Source organism: Tetrao urogallus (assembly GCF_951394365.1).
Source record: "Tetrao urogallus genome assembly, chromosome: 9".
In the NCBI taxonomy this organism is placed as follows: domain Eukaryota; kingdom Metazoa; phylum Chordata; class Aves; order Galliformes; family Phasianidae; genus Tetrao; species Tetrao urogallus.
The window spans coordinates 10,089,493-10,113,658 of NC_136822.1; the positions used below are offsets into that span (position 1 = coordinate 10,089,493).

General features: G+C 38.3%; 1 protein-coding gene across 4 annotated transcripts in view; it reads left to right on the plus strand.

Annotated features, from left to right (window-relative positions):
• Positions 1–16,083, plus strand: part of U2SURP (U2 snRNP associated SURP domain containing) — a gene marked incomplete at its 5' end in the record, with an annotated part of 41,565 nt that extends 25,482 nt beyond the window's left edge. For all 4 annotated transcript variants that reach the window (XM_079539855.1, XM_079539856.1, XM_079539857.1 and 1 more), the window contains 9 exons: positions 152–274; positions 1,971–2,127; positions 2,480–2,575; positions 3,160–3,226; positions 4,372–4,534; positions 11,016–11,126; positions 13,476–13,594; positions 14,249–14,425; positions 15,684–16,083. In XM_079539855.1, the coding sequence (XP_079395981.1) occupies positions 152–274; positions 1,971–2,127; positions 2,480–2,575; positions 3,160–3,226; positions 4,372–4,534; positions 11,016–11,126; positions 13,476–13,594; positions 14,249–14,425; positions 15,684–15,822 (1,152 nt within the window). In that variant the 3' untranslated portion in view covers positions 15,823–16,083. The remainder of the gene's footprint in view (positions 1–151; positions 275–1,970; positions 2,128–2,479; positions 2,576–3,159; positions 3,227–4,371; positions 4,535–11,015; positions 11,127–13,475; positions 13,595–14,248; positions 14,426–15,683) is intronic.
• Positions 16,084–24,166: the final 8,083 nt, after the last annotated feature.

Genomic DNA, 24,166 nt, shown 5'->3' on the forward strand with positions numbered 1-24,166 from the left:
CTTGCCTTGCCAGTATAGTATCATTGTTGTATGTTCCAATAGGGAACTTGTTAGGACTATCTCTATAGTGGTAGCTTTCTCTGATGTATTTTCAGTCACTTACAATTTCTTAATGCAAACTTATTAGCTCTTTTTTTCCTATTGCTTCTAGCAACGGGTAATGACATGCTTCCGAGCATGGGAAGACTGGGCAATCTATCCAGAACCATTTTTGATCAAACTACAGAACATTTTCTTGGGGCTTGTAAATATCATGGAAGACAAAGAAACAGAAGTAAGTGTCCTTAGTAGTGATGCGAGCAGATGATGAGAGAATGTGTAGGTGTAGAATAGAACTTACATATTTAGGGATAAATATGTATAAATAGGGATAAATAGGGATAATAAGGGATATTTGGATATTTATTTGATAAATAAAGCTGTTATTTGTAAAAGTAATTTATGGATTTTGGTTAATCTTTGTGGTATGAACATGCTTATGTAGCACCACAACCTTTTTTATTAATGTCAAATCCTTTGTCTTAAAGACAGGTGTAACATATACTCAGATGCAAATACTGTTTAATCTGTTAGTGTGTTTGCAGCTTGTAGATAATATACTGCACCAGATAGCTTTCTGCAACCGTTTCAGAGCAAAGGCTAGTGCAGAATGATGTACATTTTCTATGTGTTGGCAGTACTCTGCAGTGTCTGTGAATTCAGAGTTTGATTTTTCAACCGTTAGTTTTAGTTTTTGAGAATTCTGAATAATGTGGTGTAGGGGAACTTTTAGGTCGTGGCTTGAACTGGTGATTGAGCACCTGCTGAAGGGGTGAGGCTGGTCCAGGGAACACGGGCAAATTGTTTGCCTCTGTGTTCCATACATGACAGAAGGGGTGAAGCCAGGGTGGAGCCACCCTGGACTCATGTAAGGGCCAGCCACTGAAGGGAGAGCATTTCTTGGGCCTAGGCTGCTTTCTGAGAAGGAGTGCTGCATAGCCAGAGAGCCCCTTCACTAGGTGGGCGAGTTTTGTTCTTCCTTCTCTGTATGACTATTGGCCTACTTGTGAATACTTTGCCTGGTATTGCCAAGAATCTGTCAGAAACACATTTGCTTCTTTGTAAGCGGAACGCTTGGAATTAGTTAAATGAGCCATCGGTTTTCTTTCTGCATGAGTTTCGTGGTTAGTTTAAAAGAGCCATTTCATCTTTCTTAATTTGGAAGGAAAGACTTGCAATAGATGATTTGCACTGGTGGTATTCTGCGTTGGTCTTTGTGTTATGTTAGAGCAAAAAGTTGCTAACTTTTTAGTTACGTTACAGCATATATCTGTCTTCTTTTTATTTCCCTGCCCCTGGTTAGTGGTTATTTTAAACAGGCTCTGTAGTGAGTTCTGTTGACTCACTAAAATAGTGATGCGTTCACTGTTCTTCAGTATTTTAAAGCTCAGTGCTTAAAAATTCTAGGGTACCATTAGCACTGAATGAATGTCTACTGACTTGTTTAAAGTTTTGTTTCTGCTGTCTTGATTCTCTTCAAATAATATTTACTTATTCTTGCTAAATAGTTAATTTCTGACAGTGGTTCAAATGACTGGTTCTTAGGAGACCTTTCATATGTAATAAGTGCAGTCTGTCTGACTGATTGGCACATTTTGAGTTAACCCTCAGCTTAATGTTTTTATTTGGATCACAAGATTTTTTGGATTGATACTACAAATTTTCCAGTACGTTATGGACAAATTCAGGTTCTTGCTTATCATTTTGTATAGGATGACACTGTCATACTTTTACTCAGCAATAAGCAAATGTAGTTGGTAGTGGAAAATTATGTTAAATTTGAGGGGTTTTTGGGGGTGTTCCAAGTCTTTTAAAGCAGTTCTCTTTAAAAAGAAATAAGTAATTGGAAAAATAATAAAAAAAACAACTTAGATTTATTCTTTGATTTACTCAATCTTTATCTAGATTTATTTGATATTATCTTCTTTCAGGAAGTACCAGATGATCTTGATGGTGCTCCCATTGAGGAAGAGCTTGATGGTGCTCCATTAGAAGATGTGGATGGAATTCCTATTGATGCTGCTCCTATTGATGATCTGGATGGAGTTCCTATTAAATCGTTGGATGATGATCTTGATGGAGTACCTTGTATGAAATATTTCAACTACACTTGCAATTCAAACCTTCAGTTTTTGATTATGGATGTTGACAATCTTTGTGGCCACCTCTAGTCCCCTCGAACAACCTGGACTCATGTGGTTTAGTAACTGCTTAATTTCAATTAATCATAGGAGGAATTAATTTAAAATTTACTTTAGATTGTAATTTTTTGAGGTACATGACAATAGATGCATCTCAGCTTCCAAATACTTATTTTCTTTGCAATTGATAAAGTGATATAATAAACTTCAGCATTAGCTTCAGACTGTTTAGTAAGAATTTTTAAGTTAGAATTTTTGTTGAGCTTAGGAAATGATTTTTCTGGGTCTTTCTCCAACAGTGGATACAGCTGAAGACTCAAAAAAGAATGAGCCTATATTTAAAGTTGCTCCTTCAAAGTGGGAAGCAGTGGATGAATCAGAATTGGAAGCTCAAGGTTAGTTTTCAGAGTATCTGTTGGAAGACTGTTTTCCTAAGTAAGCTGGCAGCTTAAATTCACTTACTGATTTAATGATTATTTTCAGCTGCTCTGTTTGAAAATGCTAATATGATTTCTGTAATAATGCCGCAGTTTTCAGTTGTGATTTTTTTTTTCTTGGTTGTCTTCTGTGAAGGAATTGGTTTATTTTGTTTTTATTTATGTACTTCAGCAGCCTCCCAGCCTTTAAAACTAATTTCTGATTCATTAAGAGTAATTATTAGAAAAATCAGAGTATTTTTCTGTATATAGAAGTCTTTTTGCAAATATGTTTGTGACAGTTAAGATTTTATAAGCTAACAAATATTTCATTGCTTCTGAAATGTTTACTGACACAGTAGATGATGTAAGTGGATATCTGTAAGCAATACATATTCTGATAAGTTGTAATTTGTAATATTTGTGAATTAAGAAGTCTATATTAAGTGTTAGATGCTGTAAGGTTTTGCCATAATGTGATTTTTATTGTACCTACAAATAGGAATTTTCAGATAAAGTGATAACTTTTTCTGTTGTTGAAATTATCTTATTGTGTTTTCTAGCTGTTACCACTTCTAAATGGGAGCTTTTTGATCAACATGAGGAATCTGAGGAGGAAGAAATACCAAAGTAAATGTTTGGATTTTTTCTTATCTTTGTCTAGCATTTCCCTTTATTAAGAAGTATTTTTTTCTGAAAGCTCAGGTGCCACCAAAGTTATAGAAACACATTTTAAATTTTAAACACATCTGCATTGGCATTTTAACTTGTTCACATGTTACTTTTCAGATTGCTTTTGCTTAAAATCTTAGAAATTGAGGGCACTTGAATACATTTTCATCAGTATGAAAAATGATTTATTTTCTACCTTTGAGATTGAATGTCTTGATAATCTGTTTATGTTAGATGTTTATTACAAGAGCAGAACAAAAGAAATATTCAAAGTAAAAATATAAGAAAATAGCCAGAATTTTATTGCAGCATGCTTTTGGCCCCTGTGAACATGGTAAAATGCACTTTGTGGTAGAGTTGTTAACTGTTATCTTTAAAACGATAATGATTTGTTAACTTATTTAATGTCAAATAGTTAGATCTGGGGTAGTATTTACAGTTTGGTGATCTTGAATGTCAAATTTATTTGAAGGGGTCTAAAACTCTGCCTTCTCTCTGTACACGGAAGAATGAATGATATTCTGATGTGTATGTTTAGATGCTTATAGACTTCCTACCATCTGTTGTTTTTCAGCAGTCTTCATTCTTCAGGCAAATAGAGAGCATCTGTTAGTAGCGCTTTAAACATTTTACTGCCTTCTGTGTTGTGCTGAAGCACTCTAGCGGCCAATCTGGGAATATCATTTTGAATATTTGCCATGGTTGAGGCTTGCTTTCAAAAATAGAGCATAGGTAGTTTCGTTCTTCAATAGCACTAATTATATCTGAAAAACATGATTACAGTACTTACAGATTCGACTGAAGTAATAACTTGTCTTGTAACTGAGTTCTATCTGGGTTTGCTGACTGTAAATTTCAAGAATTCTTGTTTTGTTTATACGAAAAATGTAAATTATCTGAGGAATAAAAGTTAGTGATACAATTAAATGAAAATATAGAAGTATCTGCCTCACAGACTGAGACGTTTGTGTAACTGCAGTTTGTTACATTTAGCAGATTTCTAAACTAGTAACTAAATGCAAACTGAGTAGTAGAGATGGTAAATTTTATAACAGATTGTCATTGGTATGTACAAACCAGTTGATTCTTTGTTTTCTGTAAAGTCAAGAAGAGGAAAGCGAAGATGAGGAAGACACTCAGAGTTCAAAGTCTGAAGAGCAACACATGTATTCCAATCCCATTAAAGAAGAGATGCCTGAGTCCAAGTCATCAGTCAAATATTCAGAAATGAGTGAAGAGAAACGTGCCAAACTCCGGGAGATTGAGGTGGGTGTGTGGTATTTTGTGCCAACCTTCTGTATCTTTACAATTCCCCCTGTCCATAACTTCTCTACTTACTGTTGGAAATTATTTTGAAATATTATTTAAATATATTGAAATATGGTTCTGATATACAGGTTTATGTAGTCTGGTGTATTTTTTTTATAAAGGTTGGTTTACTATTGCCTTGCTTTTATGTTGACTTAAGATAACACAGGAAAAAATTAGTGGTTAAGTCTCATACATTGCCATGCAAATCAGGTTTAAAACTACATGCTAATTTCCAGCCTTTATTTGGTTTTGAAACCTGTAATGCATTGATACTGCTGTTTTTTGTACCTTCTATTCAGTGATTTAAAATGGTACTAACAGGCTGCTAAGCTGCTGTTGCAGTTACAGTATCTCCACGTGGTAGATTATAATTCTGAAGGTGGCATTGAACTGCCTACCTGTTTGTGCTACACTGTATTGCTTAGCAAATGAGACATTAGCAAACTCCCATAATATTCCTTAAGGGTTTGCAAGCATTAACGTTATAAAATTATCACACCCTTTGTTTATTGCAAACACGCTTCCATTTAAAAACTTATTTTATGAAAATTAATGAATGGTAACTAAGAACTTAAGTGCCTCTTGCTTATCACAGTAATGTGAAAGCTCATAGCATGTGGCCGTTTGAAGTAAGTTGTGAATTACTTCGGAAAAGACAAATGGAACCTAAACCTCTCTTATTTCAAGGTGGCAGTAGTTTTGTAGAAAATCCATGTTAGGCAAATTGAAGTACAAGCAAAACAAGTTTTCATTTTACTATAATTATTATAGCAGGTGTGGGAAGGGCTCATTCCAAGTAAGGGTATCTTCTTGTAAATGTTAACCTTTATGAACATGTTTAAATAATTTTACCTTAGCAATTGTTGAGGTAGATAATGAAGTGATTTACTCAAAAGTTAGCAATTTTATACTAAGTGTTCATAAATGCATCCTCTGCCTGCAACAGATTAGGCAGTAAACTTTTGAGTTGTTTGGATTTCTTGCCTTCTATATTACCACAAATCACCAGAATAGGAGTGTAATTTTTTTCACTTTTGAAACACTTCAGGCACTATGCTGATGTGCTTAAATTCTCAGATTTCTATGTAAATTTATCATTGATAGATGTGTACTTCCTGTGTTGCTTTAAATTGTTCACGCTGAAAGCTTTCTGCTATGTACTCAATTCCTGCCAAAGAACACATCCATTGCCGGGTTCAAAGACAGGAATTATATTAAAAAAATGAAAATGAAAAGTTCCCCAAACAAACCACAATTGCTGACTTGAACAGATATGCTATCTAATATACTGTCAAAAATGTCATCTAATATCTCTGGTGAAGGCTAATTCTCTAGATGTTTACGTGATAATTACCATGGAAGCTGAAACTATTTTTTTATGCATAGTTTTGAAATTTTTGCTATACAAATAACAGTTTCTCTTGGCACAGTTATTTACGCTTGTTGGCTGGAGAGGAAGGTGGAGTAAGAAAGAAGCTTAAGGAACCTTGGCCCTGTCAGCACAGGCTATATATAGCTGAGATTTCAGGTTATTAACCCTTTGCCTGCATCTATCCTTGTGCAAATAGGCTTCAAGAATTGTTTCAAGTTAAGCCTGCATCCTCTCATTGTTTAGATGTGTACCAGACATTTCTGGCAGACTTAGCCAGAGCAAATCTCCTTAGTTTCAGAAGCTGAAATCACTTGGATGCCAGTCTTCAAACCTTCAGAACAGCAGCTGCTTATGTAGTGGCTTTTTTTTTTTTTTTTTTTGATACTGTAGATTGTGACTTTCTGTGGTAACTTGTGATCTCAACCTCTCAGTACAGGAGTGCACATTTTGGAAGGTGCAGGAACTTATTTGTGAACAAAATGACAAGGTGATTAATTCCTTTGAAGTTTACAGATCAAGTCTGTGCTGAAGAAGCACAGTGCAGGCTTCATCTGCAGTAAGAAGCAGATTTTTCATAAATCCAGCCATATCAGTCCTTATCAGGTCAGAACTGGAGGAGGTTCTTTAAGCACTAAGTTCTTTAGTATGAGAGTGGTGAGGTGCTAGAACAGGCTGCCCAGGGAGGTTGTGGATGCCCCATTGCTAGAGGTGTTCAAGGCCAGATTGGATGGGGTTCTGGGCAGCCCAGTCTAGTATTTAATGGGGAGGTTGGTGGCCCTGCGTGAGGCAGGGGGGTTGGAGATTCATGAGCCTTGAGGTCCCTTCCAAACCTGACCATTCTGTGATTCTGTGAAGGTTCTCCTTTTCAGTAGCCACTGAGACCTCAAAGCAATGTCTGATTTCTTAAGCAGAGGTAGAAGACGAATGGCTTTCAGTCTTCCTGTTCAGACTCTCCACTACAGGAAATGTGGGTAGGATTCTGTCACAGAGTTCTGTGTGCTCTGTCAGTAGCACCCTGCCCAGTGCATACGGAGATCCTTTTTTCACTAGCAAAAGTTGTCATATTGTTGTATGACTTATTTTTCTAACAAGAGGCAAAGAGGTTTTTCCTGTGTGTCATAAAGGAAAACAGTAATTGTCTTTACTTTCTTGAACATGGGAGATTAAAGTTCTTTTACGTAGAATTTGGTCTCCAGTGGAGAAGGCAGAAGGCAAGAGATGAGATAAGAATAGATTAAACATAATCCACAAGAGAAGATTGCATCTGAGGCCTATTCTGGATTTAAAGGCTCTCTTTCTTTGTTAAGAAACTGAATTTCCATATGGTTTCCATTATTTCTTTCAGTGGATTATGGTACTTCATGTGCAGAATATTCATTTTCTGTATATTTGTTGATCAAGACATAGGATCTATTTGAGGCTTGTTATCATCTCTATAACAATATAACTTCTTAATCTCTGCAGTCTGAGAAGATTTGTGTATATAGCTCATTTGATGCTACTGCAAAATGTTGGAGATAACATAATAAACATATGAACTCTTTCCAACTTAGTAATAACAGATGAGATAAATTGGCCTTTGCTTGACCAGTAGTTTTGCTATTTGTAGCAGTTTTTCCTTAGATGATGATGACTATCATAATGCTGCAGAGATTCTGGTCTATTTGAAATCTTTGAATCTACTTCTTTTTTTTACAGAAGAAAAAAGGGAAGAATTGCTTAGCTCTAAGACATGCGGCATCCTGTGCATGAGACTGAGTATGTTACGGTTCTGTTAGAGTTGAAAAGGTATTTCAGATCTGCACATCAGTACAGCTGTCATCTGTCGTTAATGATAGGATAGCTTCACAAATCATAGTAGCCACAGCTTGTTGGAAAACACAGGCTTCCAAAGCAATATTTTGCTCTGCATCCTGTGAAGGCTAGGACTTCTTGCATCCTTATCAGTGAGTCTCTTTTAAGGAAGAGCAAGTCAGTTTATGCTGCTCAGAAGTCTGCCCTATAATACCTCTAGACTTCAATACAGTTACACATCAAGAAGGAGGTTCTGTCTTTAATCAATTATCTGGTGATTAGCTTATTGTTAATTGGAGTGGCATATACTAGTATTAAGTTCTTTGAACCTAAGCATTTAAGTTCTGAGGCTTGGTAGAGGCTTGGTATTGTGTGTGCAATAGCATCTTGTTGAAAAGCATTTTTCCCTGGAAATCACTGTATACAAATTCAGTATCAGCAAAAGGTTAAACAGCCAGGAACAGTTGGGGAAATGTGTTTAAGCGAGGGAGCCACACCTGTTTGTCAGAATAAAGAAAGCTGTAGGCTGGTATCAGCCTGCATTTTGCATGAATGGTGGTAGTAAGATGTTACCCTTCCTGTGACTTGGTTATTGGTTATCCAGTGATTAAAACCATACTTGATAGGAAAAGCAGAATCTTTTTAAAACGAGTCTTCCATGCAGTTTGAGGAGTGGGAAAAAAATATCAAAGTTAGAACAGATAGGAAAGAAAAAAAGACTTACTGTGGAGCTGTTTCTCTTGAATTTGTGTGATGTACTGCCTTAGGTTTAGTGAGAAATGTGATCCCTGCATTGGAGGATACAGTAGAGGTAACTGACAAGAACTCCCGTGGTACCTGGCGCTTTGCATTCTGCTCTGCACTCTGCTAATAGCTGTAGTGCTTATGAAAGCCTCCAAACAGTGTTGTGAGGGAGCTTTTGTGGGTAAAATGCAAGTAGATAGCAAAGGAAAAGTTTTCCTTTTCCATGTTACTTTGTGTACTACTGACTATAGAGATGGCCTAGATAAAGTTGGCATCTCTGCTCCTAAAATTAAAGGAATTTATAAGTTTTACTTCTGTTGCCCAAGAGTAGTTAAGTAAATAATTAAAAAACAAAACATGAGAACATTTCAGTGATAATAACATGTTAGTTAGTTCTTTCTGAATGCAGGTTAAAGGAAGTGAAACGTTTACAACAATCTCGATTAGATACTTAAGCAGATTTAAGCCTGAGTTTTAAGGATCTCTCTCCTGAAGGGATATCTGCAATTCTATGAGAGGAATGTAAGTACCACACACACACTGCATGAAGTGATCAGAAAGAAGAGTATTTGGTTTGCCAAATACCAGCCAGAATGCCAGGAGTGGTGAAGGCCACAAGCAAGCAGCACAAGCTGCTATGCAGCTGCTTACCTCCACTGAAAGGGAATAGCCTATGCCTACCTGTACCCTGGTTGATCTTTCTGTGAGCCCACACAACTTAATAATGCTGGAAAAAAATGGGATTGTGAGGTGGGATTCTGCTGGATTAATGAATTTACATGGTTCATGGAAGGTTTGGCCGACCACTACAGCTGCTGTAAGGAGAGGATGGAGAAGGAACCCTTTGGCTGGAGCACAGGAATGTATAGGGCAGGATGGAAAGAATAACCTTCCTGTAGTGAGCCATTGTGATCACCTCAGCGTTTTGTAACACGTAGTTTCTTGTTTGCCAGGAGTAGTAGTAGGCCCAACTGACTTGATTATTTTAGGAAGATGCTGTGGTTAGAGGAAATGTATGTGCATTCATAGGGAGATAGGATGATGTGGAAGAGAGCACTGCTTATGACCCTTAAAATCTAAACACTAAGGTTTCCTGAGACAGTTGTGATCTTTTGCAGAACAAAGTGAGAATTTGACAAAGAGTTGGGTCAGTGATTATTGTATAGGTTTTTCTCCCTTTTTCCCCTCCTTTTTTCCTCTGTAGTCACTTGTTAAGATCTATTTCTTTTTCTTTTTTTGTGTTCCTTTTTCACCCACATTCTTAGGGAAAGCATTCAAATAGTTCCTCTTGGCACTTCAGGTGTCTTGCTGGCAGTGAGTTCCATGACTTAGATGGGTAATGTGCCCAGCAGTCATCTTTCAGTTTCCTGTTGTGATGGTGACGCTTTCCTTGCAGGCTTGTTTGTGCAAGGTTGTAGTCCTCACTAATTATGATTAGAACAAATTTTAGCATGTTTCATTTGCATATGTTCACTTGCTCTTGTTAGTAGCCTAGAATGCTGGGCTTTGTAAACCCTTACGTGGTGCATTCTAATGCTATCCTGTGATGCATGAGGTAGAAGCCTTTTTAAATCCTTTTTTTTTTTTTCCTCAAAATGAAGCCACAAATGCTGGAAAAAATGTTCTCTTGTGTATATTGCTATGCAGGATCAGCAATAAAGCAGGAAATACTTGGAAGTCAGCGTAAGCATTTGGAAAAGGGTTGAGAAGTACAAAGTGACTTATTGCCAAGTTCCTCCCCACACCTCAAATGACACCTCCCCTGTCCAAAAGAATTGGAAGATTGTGATAGGCCATGTCAGCTGTGAAATCAAAGTTAGAATCAAGAATGGACAAATGATAAGGAATGTGAGCAAAGTTTTAGGTTGTGAACCAAGTTGGAGAAAGGGTTAGTATATGTAGACCAAAAAATCCCCCTGGAATTCTGACAGTTGGTTAACTTTGTGACTGAGGTGGGGATGCATGGAAATAAATGTAGAGTTACGCTTCACAGCGCTGAGCTTTGATACTGAACTTGGTAGCACGTGGAAGAGTATTATATCAGTAAAACCATCTCTCTCCAAATCAGCTGCTCACTGCAGACAGCCCTGAAGAGGAGATTCGATTAATGTCCTGTGTCATTCATCTGATTTTAATTGAGCGTTAAATGGAGGAAAGGCAGTTTCTGAAGAAAAATGTCTAGTAGACAGATGTTGAAACAGTATATTAAAGAATGCAGTAAATGGTCTCATTTTGAAAGAAAAAGACAAGAAATACAAAGGTGCAGTGTTCTAATGAAAAACAGAATTAATGAATGACAAAAAATTCCCTTTAGTTCCTGATGTGTCTGTAAACAACTGCAGGTGTCTGCGGACAAGTATGTGGTTTTGTTGCTTTGTTCTAACTAAAGTTAGCATTTTGTGCGCAAACTGGTATGGAAAGTATGAGCAATGCTTTATAAATGACAGGAATTTCATTTTCAGTGACACGCATAACTGGATGACAATAATAAGCCCCGTCACCTAATGGTCAGTATTATTTTCACAGCTTAAGGTGATGAAGTTTCAGGATGAGTTAGAATCTGGGAAGCGACCTAAGAAACCAGGCCAGAGTTTTCAGGAACAGGTTGAACACTACAGAGACAAGCTGCTCCAGAGGGTAAGAACTGTTCTTTGTTTGGCTCTGATTCTGTGATAGGCGTTTATTGAATTTTATCAAATGTAAGGTGACAGTAAGTATAATGACAAATGGTTCTTGTGGAAATTGTGCTGTAATGTTGAACTGCACACTGAAATCCAAGTGCTGTTTCTGCACAGTAGATATCATCTCTTTTTTAAAATCAAAATAAATGTAGTATTTCACACTGTGTAGAATTTATTGTGACCTTGAAGAGGTTGCTTCTGAATTGGCTCCGTAAAGTGAACTGTTAGGTGAGGGAGGAGGTAGGGAGAGCAGCCCACTGAAGATGTTCATCACTTCAGTTTTGTTTTTTTGTAATTGACCAATTGTGCTAGAGGCTTCTGAAGGAAGAGAGGGAACGGTATAAAGCAGGAAATGCACTTCTGATTCTCCACTAAGACTCTTCTGGATGATTCCAGCTAATGCTGTCACCCAAAAGTGAATATTTTTGTTCCATTACTATTTTTAATAGTCATGTCTGGACTATGAAGTCAGATCAACTTTAAAATCTAGCATTGTCTGTGTGAATAAAGAAAATAACCTGTTTGGACAGTGTGTTTAGCGAGAGAGAGTAAGTGGTGGTTGCTTCTGTAATGTTCTTTCAGTCTGACAGAGCAGTGATGGCATTAGACATGCACGTACATCTCTTGGAAGCTAAATACAAATGCTGCACATCATATTCATGATACACATCATGTATTCTTTGGGTTATTCAGTGCTCAATATCTGCTTAATTCACTAAAGTAATTTTTTGCAGTATCTTGAAAAAAGACTTACGGAAAACAAAGCTGATCCTGGAACAGATTTACCTGTTTGGAAGTTGATGATAGCAATTAAGAGTTTGTTGTAAATAACTTTTTATTTCCATGCAGTTACATCCTAAAACTTTCTGCTTTCTCAGTGTTTTCTGTAGTTGAAGAAAGAAGTGATATGGATGTATATCACACGTGGAATGTTTAGAGTTACAGTTGTCTAAAAGAAACCCCCCCACAATTTGTAATTATAATAATAATCATAACTTTATTAGATACTTTTGTGTTGGATTAGGTTATTTAGTAATTATTTCACCTTACTGTTTTTGCCTTCAGTGATGATATTTAGTTAAAAAGTACTTCATGATATTGTAACAGATATTCTTTAAATTATTAACCCCACTGTTAAGGGGGAATAAATCCCTCTTTTGCTTTTTTGCTTCAGCTCTATTATAAAATGAGTTTTTCTAGTAAAATAATAGTGGTTTTGGTTGTATTTCCCACAGACTTGGTAGTTCTCCTGTCTAACTTGCTATAGAATGAGCTTTTGATGAGTGAAATTTCTAGTAGTGTTTTATATTTTTTAACAGAGTAGGTAATTAGGACTGCTTAAAATACTGTTTATTCATATTTATTAAGGTAATTGGTTATGCTACCAAATGCGCATCTCGAGCCCACTGAATTTTAGTCAAAGAATAGCTTGTAATGGTCAGTATGATATGGGCATTTAAAAGTGTTAATAACAGCGTAAAGAAAGCATGAGATGAGATGAAGTGTGGTTGTTCAGCAATTTCCTGCAGTTGTATTATCCAACTTCCTCCCCTCTGCTTTTTTCCTTCCTTTCTCTTGAGCGAAATGACAACTTTTTTGGTGTTCCATTCCATTCAGGGTATGCAGTGAATATCTGCCTGTTATCTGTCAAGGAAGGATTTTTTTTTCTATGTTAGACTGAGAGAAGTACACTTCTTTGCCTCTCTGTTCAGACTTGCTGATGTTCTAGCTTTATTTTTGTATAACTAGTTTTCTAACATTCTGATAGATGCACGAGCTGTGCCTAGAGAGTAAGTTGCCTTTCAAAACAGTCCTACTCATCAATTATCAAATCAAATATTGACTGTAGGTTTTTTTACTGTGATTAAGAGTGGAAGTTACAGAAGACCTGGACTGCTGTTTTTGTAGTTGTCTCAGTTTTCTGTTTGGAATCACGAAGCTCAATAAATAAGCTTGAGTAGAAGGAGGTTCCTCGTATTCATTGCGTGTTTATTTTGACTTAGAAAATGTATTATAGCCATATTTTTTTCCCTGAAACTTGTAAAATTGGAGAGTATTCGTTTCTAACGATATAGTCAGATATACTCCGTCACATTGGGTGCCATCATCTTTTGTGTCTTTTGCAGTGCTTGTGTGACAGTAAATATTTCTGCCAGAAGCAATAGTAAAGGTGTGGAGCGTGGGTATGATGTGACTGAGTTTCTTCCCAGATTCAGTGCTTTTATGGTATTTAGGATTAGTTCTGTATTATCCCTACTTCAAAGTTGTACCTCATCTGAAATAATGAATTCTTCTAATCATTCAGGAAAAAGAGAAGGAGTTGGAAAGAGAACGAGAAAGGGACAAGAAAGACAAAGAAAAATCTGATTCTAGGTCTAAAGATAAGAAGGAGAAGGAGGAATGTACACCAACAAGAAAAGAGAGGTATGACTTCCCTTGGATTGAGTTCGCTGGGAGGAAAATCCAGTCCTCACAGTTAGTATCTTTGCTTACAACAGCAACCCTGAAATTGTTGCATCACAAAACATGTTTTTTTTCACTTGGGATATGAAGTTTTCAGCCACGTTTTAAAGGAATTGGTATTTTTCACATCTCCCAAGTGACTTGCCCTTTTGAGTAGAGCCCTCTTTCTGATTATTTAAGCCCTGAGGAAGCATGATAACAAAATGACCAACTGAAAGCGATATATATTTAACTCTGCTTTATATCAGTAAATTGGCTGCTCTGGAAAACTGTAATGAATAAATTTGTGAATGTTTAATTACTATTTCTCTTGTGAAATTTCTTCAAAGTAGCAAGGCTAGAGTATTTGGTTATATAGTGTTCCAAGATTTGTATAGCCAGATCTTCTGGAATATTACGCGTTGTGGTGAAGTGCCTTGCTTTTCAAGAATATGCAGCAGAATGTTTTTATGCTGTGTAAATGAAGATGAGTCATGGGTCTTAATTTTTTTCCAACCAGTTACTTTAGAGTGTCTAGTGTTGCATGGGCCAAAGAAAGGGAATCTATTTTCTTCATACACATTTTTACTTCTGTGTATGTGTGTAACATGTAACAAACGTGCTTTCTTTCCGAAGGAAAAGACGGCACAGTGCTTCCCCCAGCCCATCTCGCAGCAGTGGCAGTAGAAGAGCAAAATCCCCATCCCCAAAATCGGAGCGCTCAGAGCGCTCGGAACGGTCCCACAAAGAGAGTTCCCGTTCTCGGTCATCACACAAAGACTCTCCAAGAGATGTCAGTAAAAAAGGCAAAAGGTAAGCTGGCTTTTGTTCTGTTTCAGTTTGTATGAAAGCTAGATACGTAGCTCTTAGGATTTTTATCTAAGCACACTGGAAACACAATTTTTTTTCTCCTAATGGAATAAACAAACTGCTTGTTGCCGGTTAATGTCTTTGGATGCTTTGTGTCTGAAATGTGTGTGTCCTTCAGCCTTGATATCTCAAGACTGTTCACTTCTGTGTTCTTGTTTACCTGCTTACTGATGTTACCTAAAATCAACCTGCTCTTTCATCAGCTTTTCCTTTTCATAGTGCAGTCTTGTGTAGCCCATAGAATTATAGTTCTTACAATGTGCATGCTCTGTTTCACTGATGATTCTGTACGTGAAGCTCCTCTCTCACATTTTTTCTATGAATAAAATTGCGATTAGGTGTGTGTTATGGTTTATTGTTCGTAAGAGTACATATTACCTGATTTCCAGACTGGTGCAGATATTAGCCACTAGCTAATGTTAAGGCTACAGTGAGATCTTATTATTGGTGCTTTTGCTGCTTTAAGTATTTTGGTGGTTGTTTCTGTCTTAATTCAGCCACGTTTTTTAGAGCTCTAGAGTATCTTATTGCACAAACATGCTGAGGAGAAATTCCTGTGATGCTCTTGAGAAAAATCATAGAGCATTTTTACACTAATCAGATTCTTTTATTAGAAGTAAGCAATTCAATTAGAATTAGGTATTTGAGATTTATTTTTCATTAGAGTTAATATGATGGCAGTTCAATTTAGATTATAGGAGATTAATATATGAGGTTATATGAAATGCATTACTGAGGTGTGGATTACATGATGGTGTCCATTCTGCTTCTCTCGGGTTACAACACGAGCTGAACAGAAATCAGAAGGATTTCAGCATAACACAGTTCAAGATAATCTTTCACTTCTGAGGTTATCCATCTGGATATCGACTGCTAGAAACACAAGAGCCAGGTTTACTAAGGCAGTTGTGGAAGGCTGTGAATTCCATATTTTGATTTAAGAAGGACATGATTTGATGTAATTTATTCTTCTGGTTTCTGAGTAGTGAAAGGCAAAATACGTCTAAAACATTAAAATGTAGAAATTACCTTTTGCTTTAAAAACAGGTGCGGTTCCGTCACTTCACTTCAACATAGGAAAAAGATGGTAGTTAGATTATCTCAAACAGAAATGGCAAGTAACTGTGAAGTTGATGTTGCCAGTTAGCATTTAACATAAAAACTTCATCTTTGTAAGATTTTTATTTTTATTTTTTTGCAGGTCACCATCTGGTTCCAGGACACCCAAAAGATCAAGAAGATCACGGTCGAGGTCCCCTAAAAAGTCAGGGAAAAAATCCAGGTCTCAGTCCCGTTCTCCTCACAGATCTCACAAGAAGTCAAAGAAAAGCAAACACTGACAATGTTGATATTTTTTATGATGCTGTCACTTACTGGAAATGCAATTTTGTTTTTGTGCCTGAACAGTCTGTTTAAAAAAAAAAAAAAGGAAAAAGAAAAAAAAAAAAAAAAAAAAAAACAAGGATAGAAAAGGAAAAAAAAAAAAAAACCAACAAAAAAGCATTCCTGATTTTTTTTTTGTGAATGCACGTGTATACTCATGAGTATCTGCATCTGTAGACCCGTCATTGTTTTATATTGTACAAAATATCTTCCTTGTGACTATTTCCCAAATGAAACATTTTTGTGTTTAGAAGTTTCATCAGATGTGTGTAACTGATCTGCTGGCAGTAGTGATATTTTGTTTTAGAATGTTGTGACATAGCAGAAATAACTCCAATGTTCCCCCTCTTTTGTAGCTTTGACAATTTGAATTAGATTTCAAATAAAATCTGAACAGAAAATGAAGATGTTGTTTTCTTGCCCCACTGGGGATGCAGATTTATAATGAAATTCGTAGTTTGTTTGGAAGTACTGTGCATTTCAGGCATACTATGGTGCATAGGTTTTTGGTGTAGTAATAGCTGTTCCTGTTTCCTCTAGCTTGACTATCCAGATAAAAGCACCTTTTGAATCCAGTGGTTGGATTCTCCGTTCTGCCATGATATTTTACTATAAGAGCAGTTGAGCAGTCTGGTCCCAAACATGAGCAGATTTGCAAGTAGATCTTTTGCTTGGTATTTTGCTGTTTTCATCCCAGGCAGTATTTTTTCAAGCAGAGCAATGTGGTTGTTCATTTTTTTTTTTAATTAAAAAAAAAAAAATAATTAAAAAAAAAAAAAAATACTGCAGAGATTAATCGTGTGTATGTATATCATATAATATGATATATCAGCAAGTTATATTTTCACATTAATGGGGATCAGTGGAAGGACAGCAAGCCTCAGGCTCTGACTTGTTCCTGTAGTATAGGTACAGTAATATCAGCTTGCAGTTAAAAATGAAAAATGATTTTTACTCTGAATGTACAACTTTTTTTTTTACATTGTTTTTGTGGAATTTATTCTTTTTCCAGAAATTCTACAAAATAAGAAAAAAGTCCAAGCAAGTATTTTTAATTACGTAGTTTTTTATTTTATTTGGAATCGAGAGGCTGTCTAACTTTTGAATTTCCCCTCTCCAAACCTGTTCAGCATTAGGCCGTTTGGCTTCAGACCGCTTCACGTTGGTCTCTTTCATGCAGCCTTTGGGGGAGGGGGGGGGGGAAGGGATGTGGGAATGGGACAGGCACGAGAAAGGGGGGAGGGGTCCATGTTCATACTTGAAGGTATGGGCAGACTGTAATAGAAACATCATGTTAAAGGGATGTGGCCTCCTGTGAACTGTTTCTAAAAGTAAACAGCTGCACTTAATATAGGCACAGAGTGTTGATGATGCCTGCTATTGTATCTCTGGATTTGGAGGTTTTATGTTTAATAGAATTTTGTAAATGTGATGGGGAAGATATTTGTTGTGTATGTATGTAGCCTTGGAGGCAGCACTTCCAGAAACAGGATCTAAAAAATCTTCTGAAAAATGTACAAATTGCATTTGGAACGAATATGTATTTTTCTCCATTTTTTTTCCTGCGGGGGGACTTTGTTACAGGGTTATATAAATTCTTTTAAATGTAAAAACCAAGTGAAAAATAACTGAAAACTTTGCTAATGAGAACTGAGAGATGATCTATAATACTGGAAGCATGGAGAATGCATGTGTACTGTAAAGGGTTTCTTACAAGGAGTGTTGGACAGATGCCTAAATAATGAGAAGAATGCAGCTTTTTGTATAACATTATAAGAATTTGTTTTAGAAATAGGCAGCTTATTTTTCTTGCATTTTTCTTTCTGTAACATAACATTTCAGATGTACAGGTTCTGGCAGCCGAACTATTGTGAACTAAGGTTTTTTTTTTCCTCTAAAATACATTTTCTTCAGACCCAGCACAGAGTGGAACAAATTTTCTAGAGCAAAAAAATAAGTACTGAAGTCAGGTTAATTTCAGATCTGATTGACTTCTTTAAAGCTATTGTTTTCATCTTGGAGCTGCTTGTAAATGGAGAAGTGATAAATGGCAGCGTGCTGAGGGTAGAAAATCACTCAGTGTATAGGCTTCAAAAATTAGTTTTGATTTCAGCTTTTGCAGCATTTTCATCAGTGATTATAAAAGGTTGAAACCAAGGCACTGCAGAGCTACAGGAGCACACCTGTTAGACTGTTTTGTAGCAGCTTTATTATACCTTTTATCAGTATCTTTGTTGTCTAAATGCTGTCTGTATTACCATTTATTACCTCTTGCTCTTTGCTTCATATCCCTGTCTTCAGAAAAGCTGTTTTCTTACTCAGAGCAATTAAGAATCTGAATGTGTGGTGGTTGGGTTTTTTTTGCTGGCTTTTAGTTTAGTTCCTACCCCCGCACTCAACAAAAGGTTGAACACCTTTTGGTCCTGTCTACTCTTCCTTTTCTTCCATGTTCTTGTAAGTAGTTTTGTTCATACCCTGGCTTTTCTGCAGAGAAGGGGGAAGCAGCACACCATGCTGTGTCTGGGCCGGTGGCTGTGTGCTGCTACTGCGGACTTGTTTGACTGACTGATGTTCTGCGCCGCTTTGGAGTGAAGTGGTGAAAAAGCCTCTGCTTTGCATAGGGTGGGCATCTTTTAGTTTTGATCTGGGATTCAGAAAGTAGGGTTGGCATGAAGCCTTGTGGAAAAGCTCCAACCAAGGGTGACGTGATCCAGTGTTTTCAAATGTTATTTCTGATTCTGCATGGGGACAGCCCATTATCTTTGAACACTACATATTCAGTGAGTATCCAACCCTTTGCTTCGGGAGGGAGAGGAGCCATGAGTGGATAAGGGATTTCTTGTCTCCTCCCACCCCTGGTATCAAAGAGAAATGTTCATGCTTGTGTGATGAGGTTTCTCCAAAGCACAGAAACCAATGCAGCTTGCTGCCGCTGCGTTGTGGTGTGGCTGAGCAGTGCTCTGCAGCCTGAAATACCAGCTCTTGGGGCTCAGCTCAGCATGGGGCTGGGGTTCTGGGGGAGGTGGGCTCACCTTATAAACTGAGTGTGTGTTAGTCCCAGGTAGGGACTAGCGGCTCTCCTGCTGACAGACTTAGATGAAGCCTACCTGCTGCTTGAGATGACATTGAATATTATGGAGCATTTTGGTATTTGTGCAAACATCTTCTAGGCACAGAGCTTCAATTCATCTTTTTTTTTGTATTTTTTTAAATTTAATTCTGAACCATTCTTCTCTTGTGTGAACCTTTGTACGAATTGCACCCACACTTGGAGTGAGGGAGCCCCATCTCTGGAGAAAAACTGCTTGGCTGTGTACAGTCTCCTGGTTCACATGTTTTCCGTATCGTTATACAGAAGCGTTCACAATTAGCTTCTTTTGAAACTCTGTGACTTCCTTTGACTCCCCTGCACAGCAGCTGCATTTACCCTTTGCAGTATAGTTCTTGAGGAAGAGCTGATTTCTGAAAGTTGAGGTTCATATGTAGGCACTGGATGCTGTGCAAGTATTTTGCTTCCCCCTTGGAGGCTCTGAATTGTGAGAATAAAGCGTTTGTCACCAAGGCTGACAAGTAATGTTTTCCACAGCGTGCGCTTAGAGCTGCAACTACCCAAATTCTTTATTAGTGCATCAGTCCCAGTGAAAAAAAAGCAGTAATTTGAAGAGGTTACGCCCAAACTCGATCATGATTGATTTTATTATTCTTCAGTTTTTGGAACAAACCAAACCCTCAAAATGCTCTTCTCTCCCCATGCCTTAAGCTGTGAGGATACATACTGGCATGCATATCCTCTTCTCCGTTGCATGTACTTTTTAAAAAATAGTTTGTTTCTATGAAGAAAGACTTGAGCTGCCTTAAAGACATGTACTGGTAGTTGACTCCAGGCCCCAGCACTGAGATAGTTTTCAGTTTGTACAGGTTTTATTCAAAGTGTTTTCAAGGCAGAAGCTAGAACTGTGAAAATTGTACTGGAACTCTAATTCAGCATGAATAATACTTGACATTTCTGAGCATGGAGTGCTCAAAGCTTCTTAGGAAGTCAACCACTGCTTGAGGTGTGTTTGCATATTGAAAACTTCTCATGTCTCTGAACTGTATCAATAAAAGGAAAAAAAAAAATAGAATCTTGTGATACAAAAAGCAAGATCAACCAAAAATGGCAAATACATTTTGATTATCTTTCATCTTAATTTTTTTTTACCACATTGATTTACAGTCCTTTGGAATTTGTGCTTCTAACAGATAAGAATTTGAAGAACTTGTACTTCTGCATATGGAGTGAGGTCTGAATTTTGTGTCTAGGTTTAGATTGCTAGATTGCTGGCTTGCTGACCTTGGGCCTCTTGAGGGATTTGGGGCAAGATTTTGCTCAACTATTTTGTGTCTGTGCTGCACAATTACGCAAGAGCTCAAATACTCTGGTGCATTAAGGTAAAAGCTTTTGATGAATATTTGAATCACTGCCGTCTTAACCTAACCTGATCTGCTTTCCATATATTCCTTCTTGAAAGACTTCTAGATTTTGGGTTTTGTTACAGAGGTCCAACAAGAGAAGTGAATTCTCTACAGCTGAAGACAGTGACTGTGGAGTAGGCTGTAAGAGAATTTCATGGTTCACTTTTTCTAAAATCAACTGTTTAGTAATGTGAGACTTGACGAGTTACAAATCTGACACCTGCACTCAAACCCAGGAAATAGTTTAATAAGGATGTTAAGTTCCTAAAACTGTTTTATTCAAGCAGAGTAATACTTGGAAATGTCATCTTGTCGTCACTGTGTGAGATACTGCAAGACATTCAGTGTGCCACCCGTTCATGCTGCTGTAACTGCTGCTATCCAGTATTAAAGCCACTCTTGTGAGAATCGTAACTCAAATATTAATTAATTTTGTCCATCTGTATTTTCCTTGTGTAGAATGCAGAAATCTTAACTAATTGCATATATTTTTTCCTTCACTCGCTTCTGTCAGCACAGTCAGTTTTCACGGGTAAGCTGGTTCCGTTTGTCACTCTTCTGATGTCTGACCTTGTGCAGGGATGTCTTACTGTGTGGCTGTCATAAGCTGGAAAGTTTTCTGTTCGTGGTTACCTAAAGAGGAAATGGTAGTTTCACATGAACTTTTTTGTCTTATTTTGTTTGTATTCTATGCAGAAAATTTCCCAAACGACACGGTGACAATAAAATTGTCAGTTTGCCGATATCCAGTAATGGTTTTATTTTTAACCTGCTAAAATGCACTGTGCACTTGTGTTCTGCAAACAACGGTTTCTTACTTTTGCCAGCTCATCTGGTGGCTGACTCTGATCGTGCCCACGTTGTCCAGCTGTGATGCTGCTGCTGTGCTCCTGCTGTTAGCAGTGACCTTGTTTCTTAGAAGCCCACTAACAAGGCGTGGGCTGTTCACTGGAGTTGCTCCTATAATCCTCTCTTGAACAAAGAATCTCCCGCTTGGAGGAGCTGCTTAGGTATTAAGGTGATGAGCAGCTCTTCAACCCCTGAAATTGCTTGCAGAAACTTCACGTGAAGGAAGCGAGGCCTGTGTAGTGCTGTATGAGGGCGTGAGTTACGGCCCAGCCATGTCACAGCCTTTTGCTGCTGTGTGCTGCAGGTCCTGTTTCTGCCTCTCCATGCCACCTGCTCTGATGCTTATCTGTCTTTTCTGGTGCCTTTAATGCCCCGCAAGTAACCAATTCATTAAGAGAAAAAGCTTTTTCTTAAGTTTTTCATGCGAATGACTTCCTGCTGGCTTGGTGGGTTAAAGTGACTCAGAGGTGGGCAGGTTACTCCTCATTCTTGATAATGGGTCCCTTGTTAACAATCAACTTAGACGATGATCTGGATTATTTGTGTTGAAAAGATGGTCTGAGTGAATGCTGTACGCTGCATCCCACTTGTTCAGCTACTTGGAGACCTGCAGGATCCTGCTGCACCTGGAGAGAGGTAGCCTGGCAAAGCAAGCCGAATGGGTGCATGCATTGCTTCAGTAGGCTGAGTGTCTTTGTGGAAAGACAGTGTGAGCACAGGGGTGGGCAGTGTATGTGCCGTGAAGCACCCAGGAGGGGGAAATGAGGAAGCAGGGCCATCTCTCGGCAGCAGTGAGCTGTGGGCTCTGCCTCTCTCTACTCCCTTCTTTTGCTGTAAGTCTGAGCCCATCATCTCTGAGAGGTGCAAACAGCTCTGAGTCCATTTAGTTCCTGCAACATATGTCAAAGACAGAAAAGGAGGAAGAGAGTTCATGTGGCCCCACATGATAGGAAAGGCTGAATATGAATGAATGATCTCTTGTTGATGTTAGAGCCCAGAGTAATCACCTGGGAGGGATCATGTGAATGTTCCAGTTATTAAGTCTTCACTTAAAGCTTACAGGCAAGAAACACGGTATGTTGCAACACTGCTGGAACTACTTCCTCAGTCGTTGCTGTTGTGTGGCCTGGAAAACTTCCATTAGCTGCTTGCCTAAAGACAGACCGTCAGCTGTACTCTTCAAGCCCTTGTGTGTAAGAGGTCAGTTGAGAGCAAATGTGGAACCTCCACGAAGCCTGGGGACGGCCCCTGGTATGGGGCTGCCAACCAGAGGGAGAGGTGCGCTGACCAGAGATAGAGGGGTGCCTGGGCAATGCACCCATGGGGTTGGAGAGTGTGAGGATGCTAATTAACCATTAACTCTGGTTCATGAATTTGGTTGTGAAAGTGTTGGGGATACCCTAATGTGGGTTTGGGAGAGAGCAGAGCATTGGTGCAGTGCAGCTAAATTGGCTCTTGGATGCGCCATGCCAAAGGGTTTGAGGTTTCTCATGTGAAACTGTGCAGTGATGTTGTGTAAGGTATTTGATTATAAGACTAGAATCTCTTAATTTCCTTTGTAACATAGAACAGTTACAGAACAGCTGAGAAAGGGTTTTTAATTTTAATAAAAGTCAAGTGAAGACTTAACTGTGCTGTAATGTCCTCAGGACACTCATAAAATTCTAGGATTCCTTCAGCTGCACAAACAGGAATTTATAAATATTTATTGAAATTAACTTTATTGAAAATGTCACCTGTGTAAGTGGAGGTAAATATAGCGGAGAAATGTGGGGGCAGGGCACAGCTTGCTCCAGATGGGCTCTCCAGTTGGCCCTCTATTTCTGTTTATGACTTGAACAACACCTGCTTTAATTTTGGCCCACGTCAGCGCCTTCTGCAGCACTGCTTTTGCACATGCTGCCCAGAAGGAACATTTGAAGAGCAAACCAGCACTGTAAAGGCTGACTGCAGCTCCATCAGTTAATGGGATGGCTGTTGAAGCACTGTTGGAAATGGCTGCGTTCTGCAGGGCAGCGCTGCTGCGTGGGATGGCACAGGCTGTAGGAAGCTGAGCACGGTGTTGAAAGGAGGATGCAAAATATGAACACCTGTAGCTTTAAAGGCTGCTGGGCAGACTTCTCTCACCCATCTGGGAATGCGAAAATAGTCTTAAACAAATTGGTAGATCTTCTACTTTGGGCAGCCTCTCTGTTTTTACATAGCTTTTGTTCACAGTTGGCAATCTGCATCATTCACTTCTGTTTCAAGAGCCTCACTTCGGAGCAGCATTTGAGGAATTTGGCATTAATGTTCCTTTCAAATAGATTGGGTTAGATATGGGAGTTTTAAATTAATACCCAGGACTTACATATTCTAAATGCATAACAGCACAAGCCTCTGTTTTTCATCCCAAATTAACCAGCCTTAACAGATCACATCTTGCTGAAACTTCACCTCAGGAAGGTATCTCCTCCTCCTCACCCTCTGAACACGATAAGGTCCTGAAGCATCAGAAGTCACACCCAGATCCAGGTGCTGCAGCACGGTGCTTGGTCAGCCCCATCCCAGCACAATGGTGGGCAGAGCTCAGAGACCTGTTTCATGAAGGGGGGGTGGCAAACATCCAGCTTTTAGATCGGGGTTTTCTAAATATTACATATAAGAAACCTAAATATAATCACCAAGTATAAAATATTAAAGTGGAGCATAAAATATTTAAGCATTAAATGTAAAAAATGTTTTTATCTTGTAGCTTGAATGGGGGAATTTTACTCACAGTTACTCAGCTCGCTGCAGTGTGAGATAAGTGCAGCTGACTTATTTATAGCTGAAGGATGAGGGGACTTTGCAGGGTGAATCTGTGCGGGATGAAGGATGTGCTGTAGTTACACCATCCCTCTGCACACCGTTAATGTACCTGCAGGGCGAGAGAGGTGGGGTTTGGCTCCAGTAAAGCAAGCAAGCAAGATGCAACGTTTAAAAGTGAAGTTGGCCTAGAAATAAGGTTATGGGGAA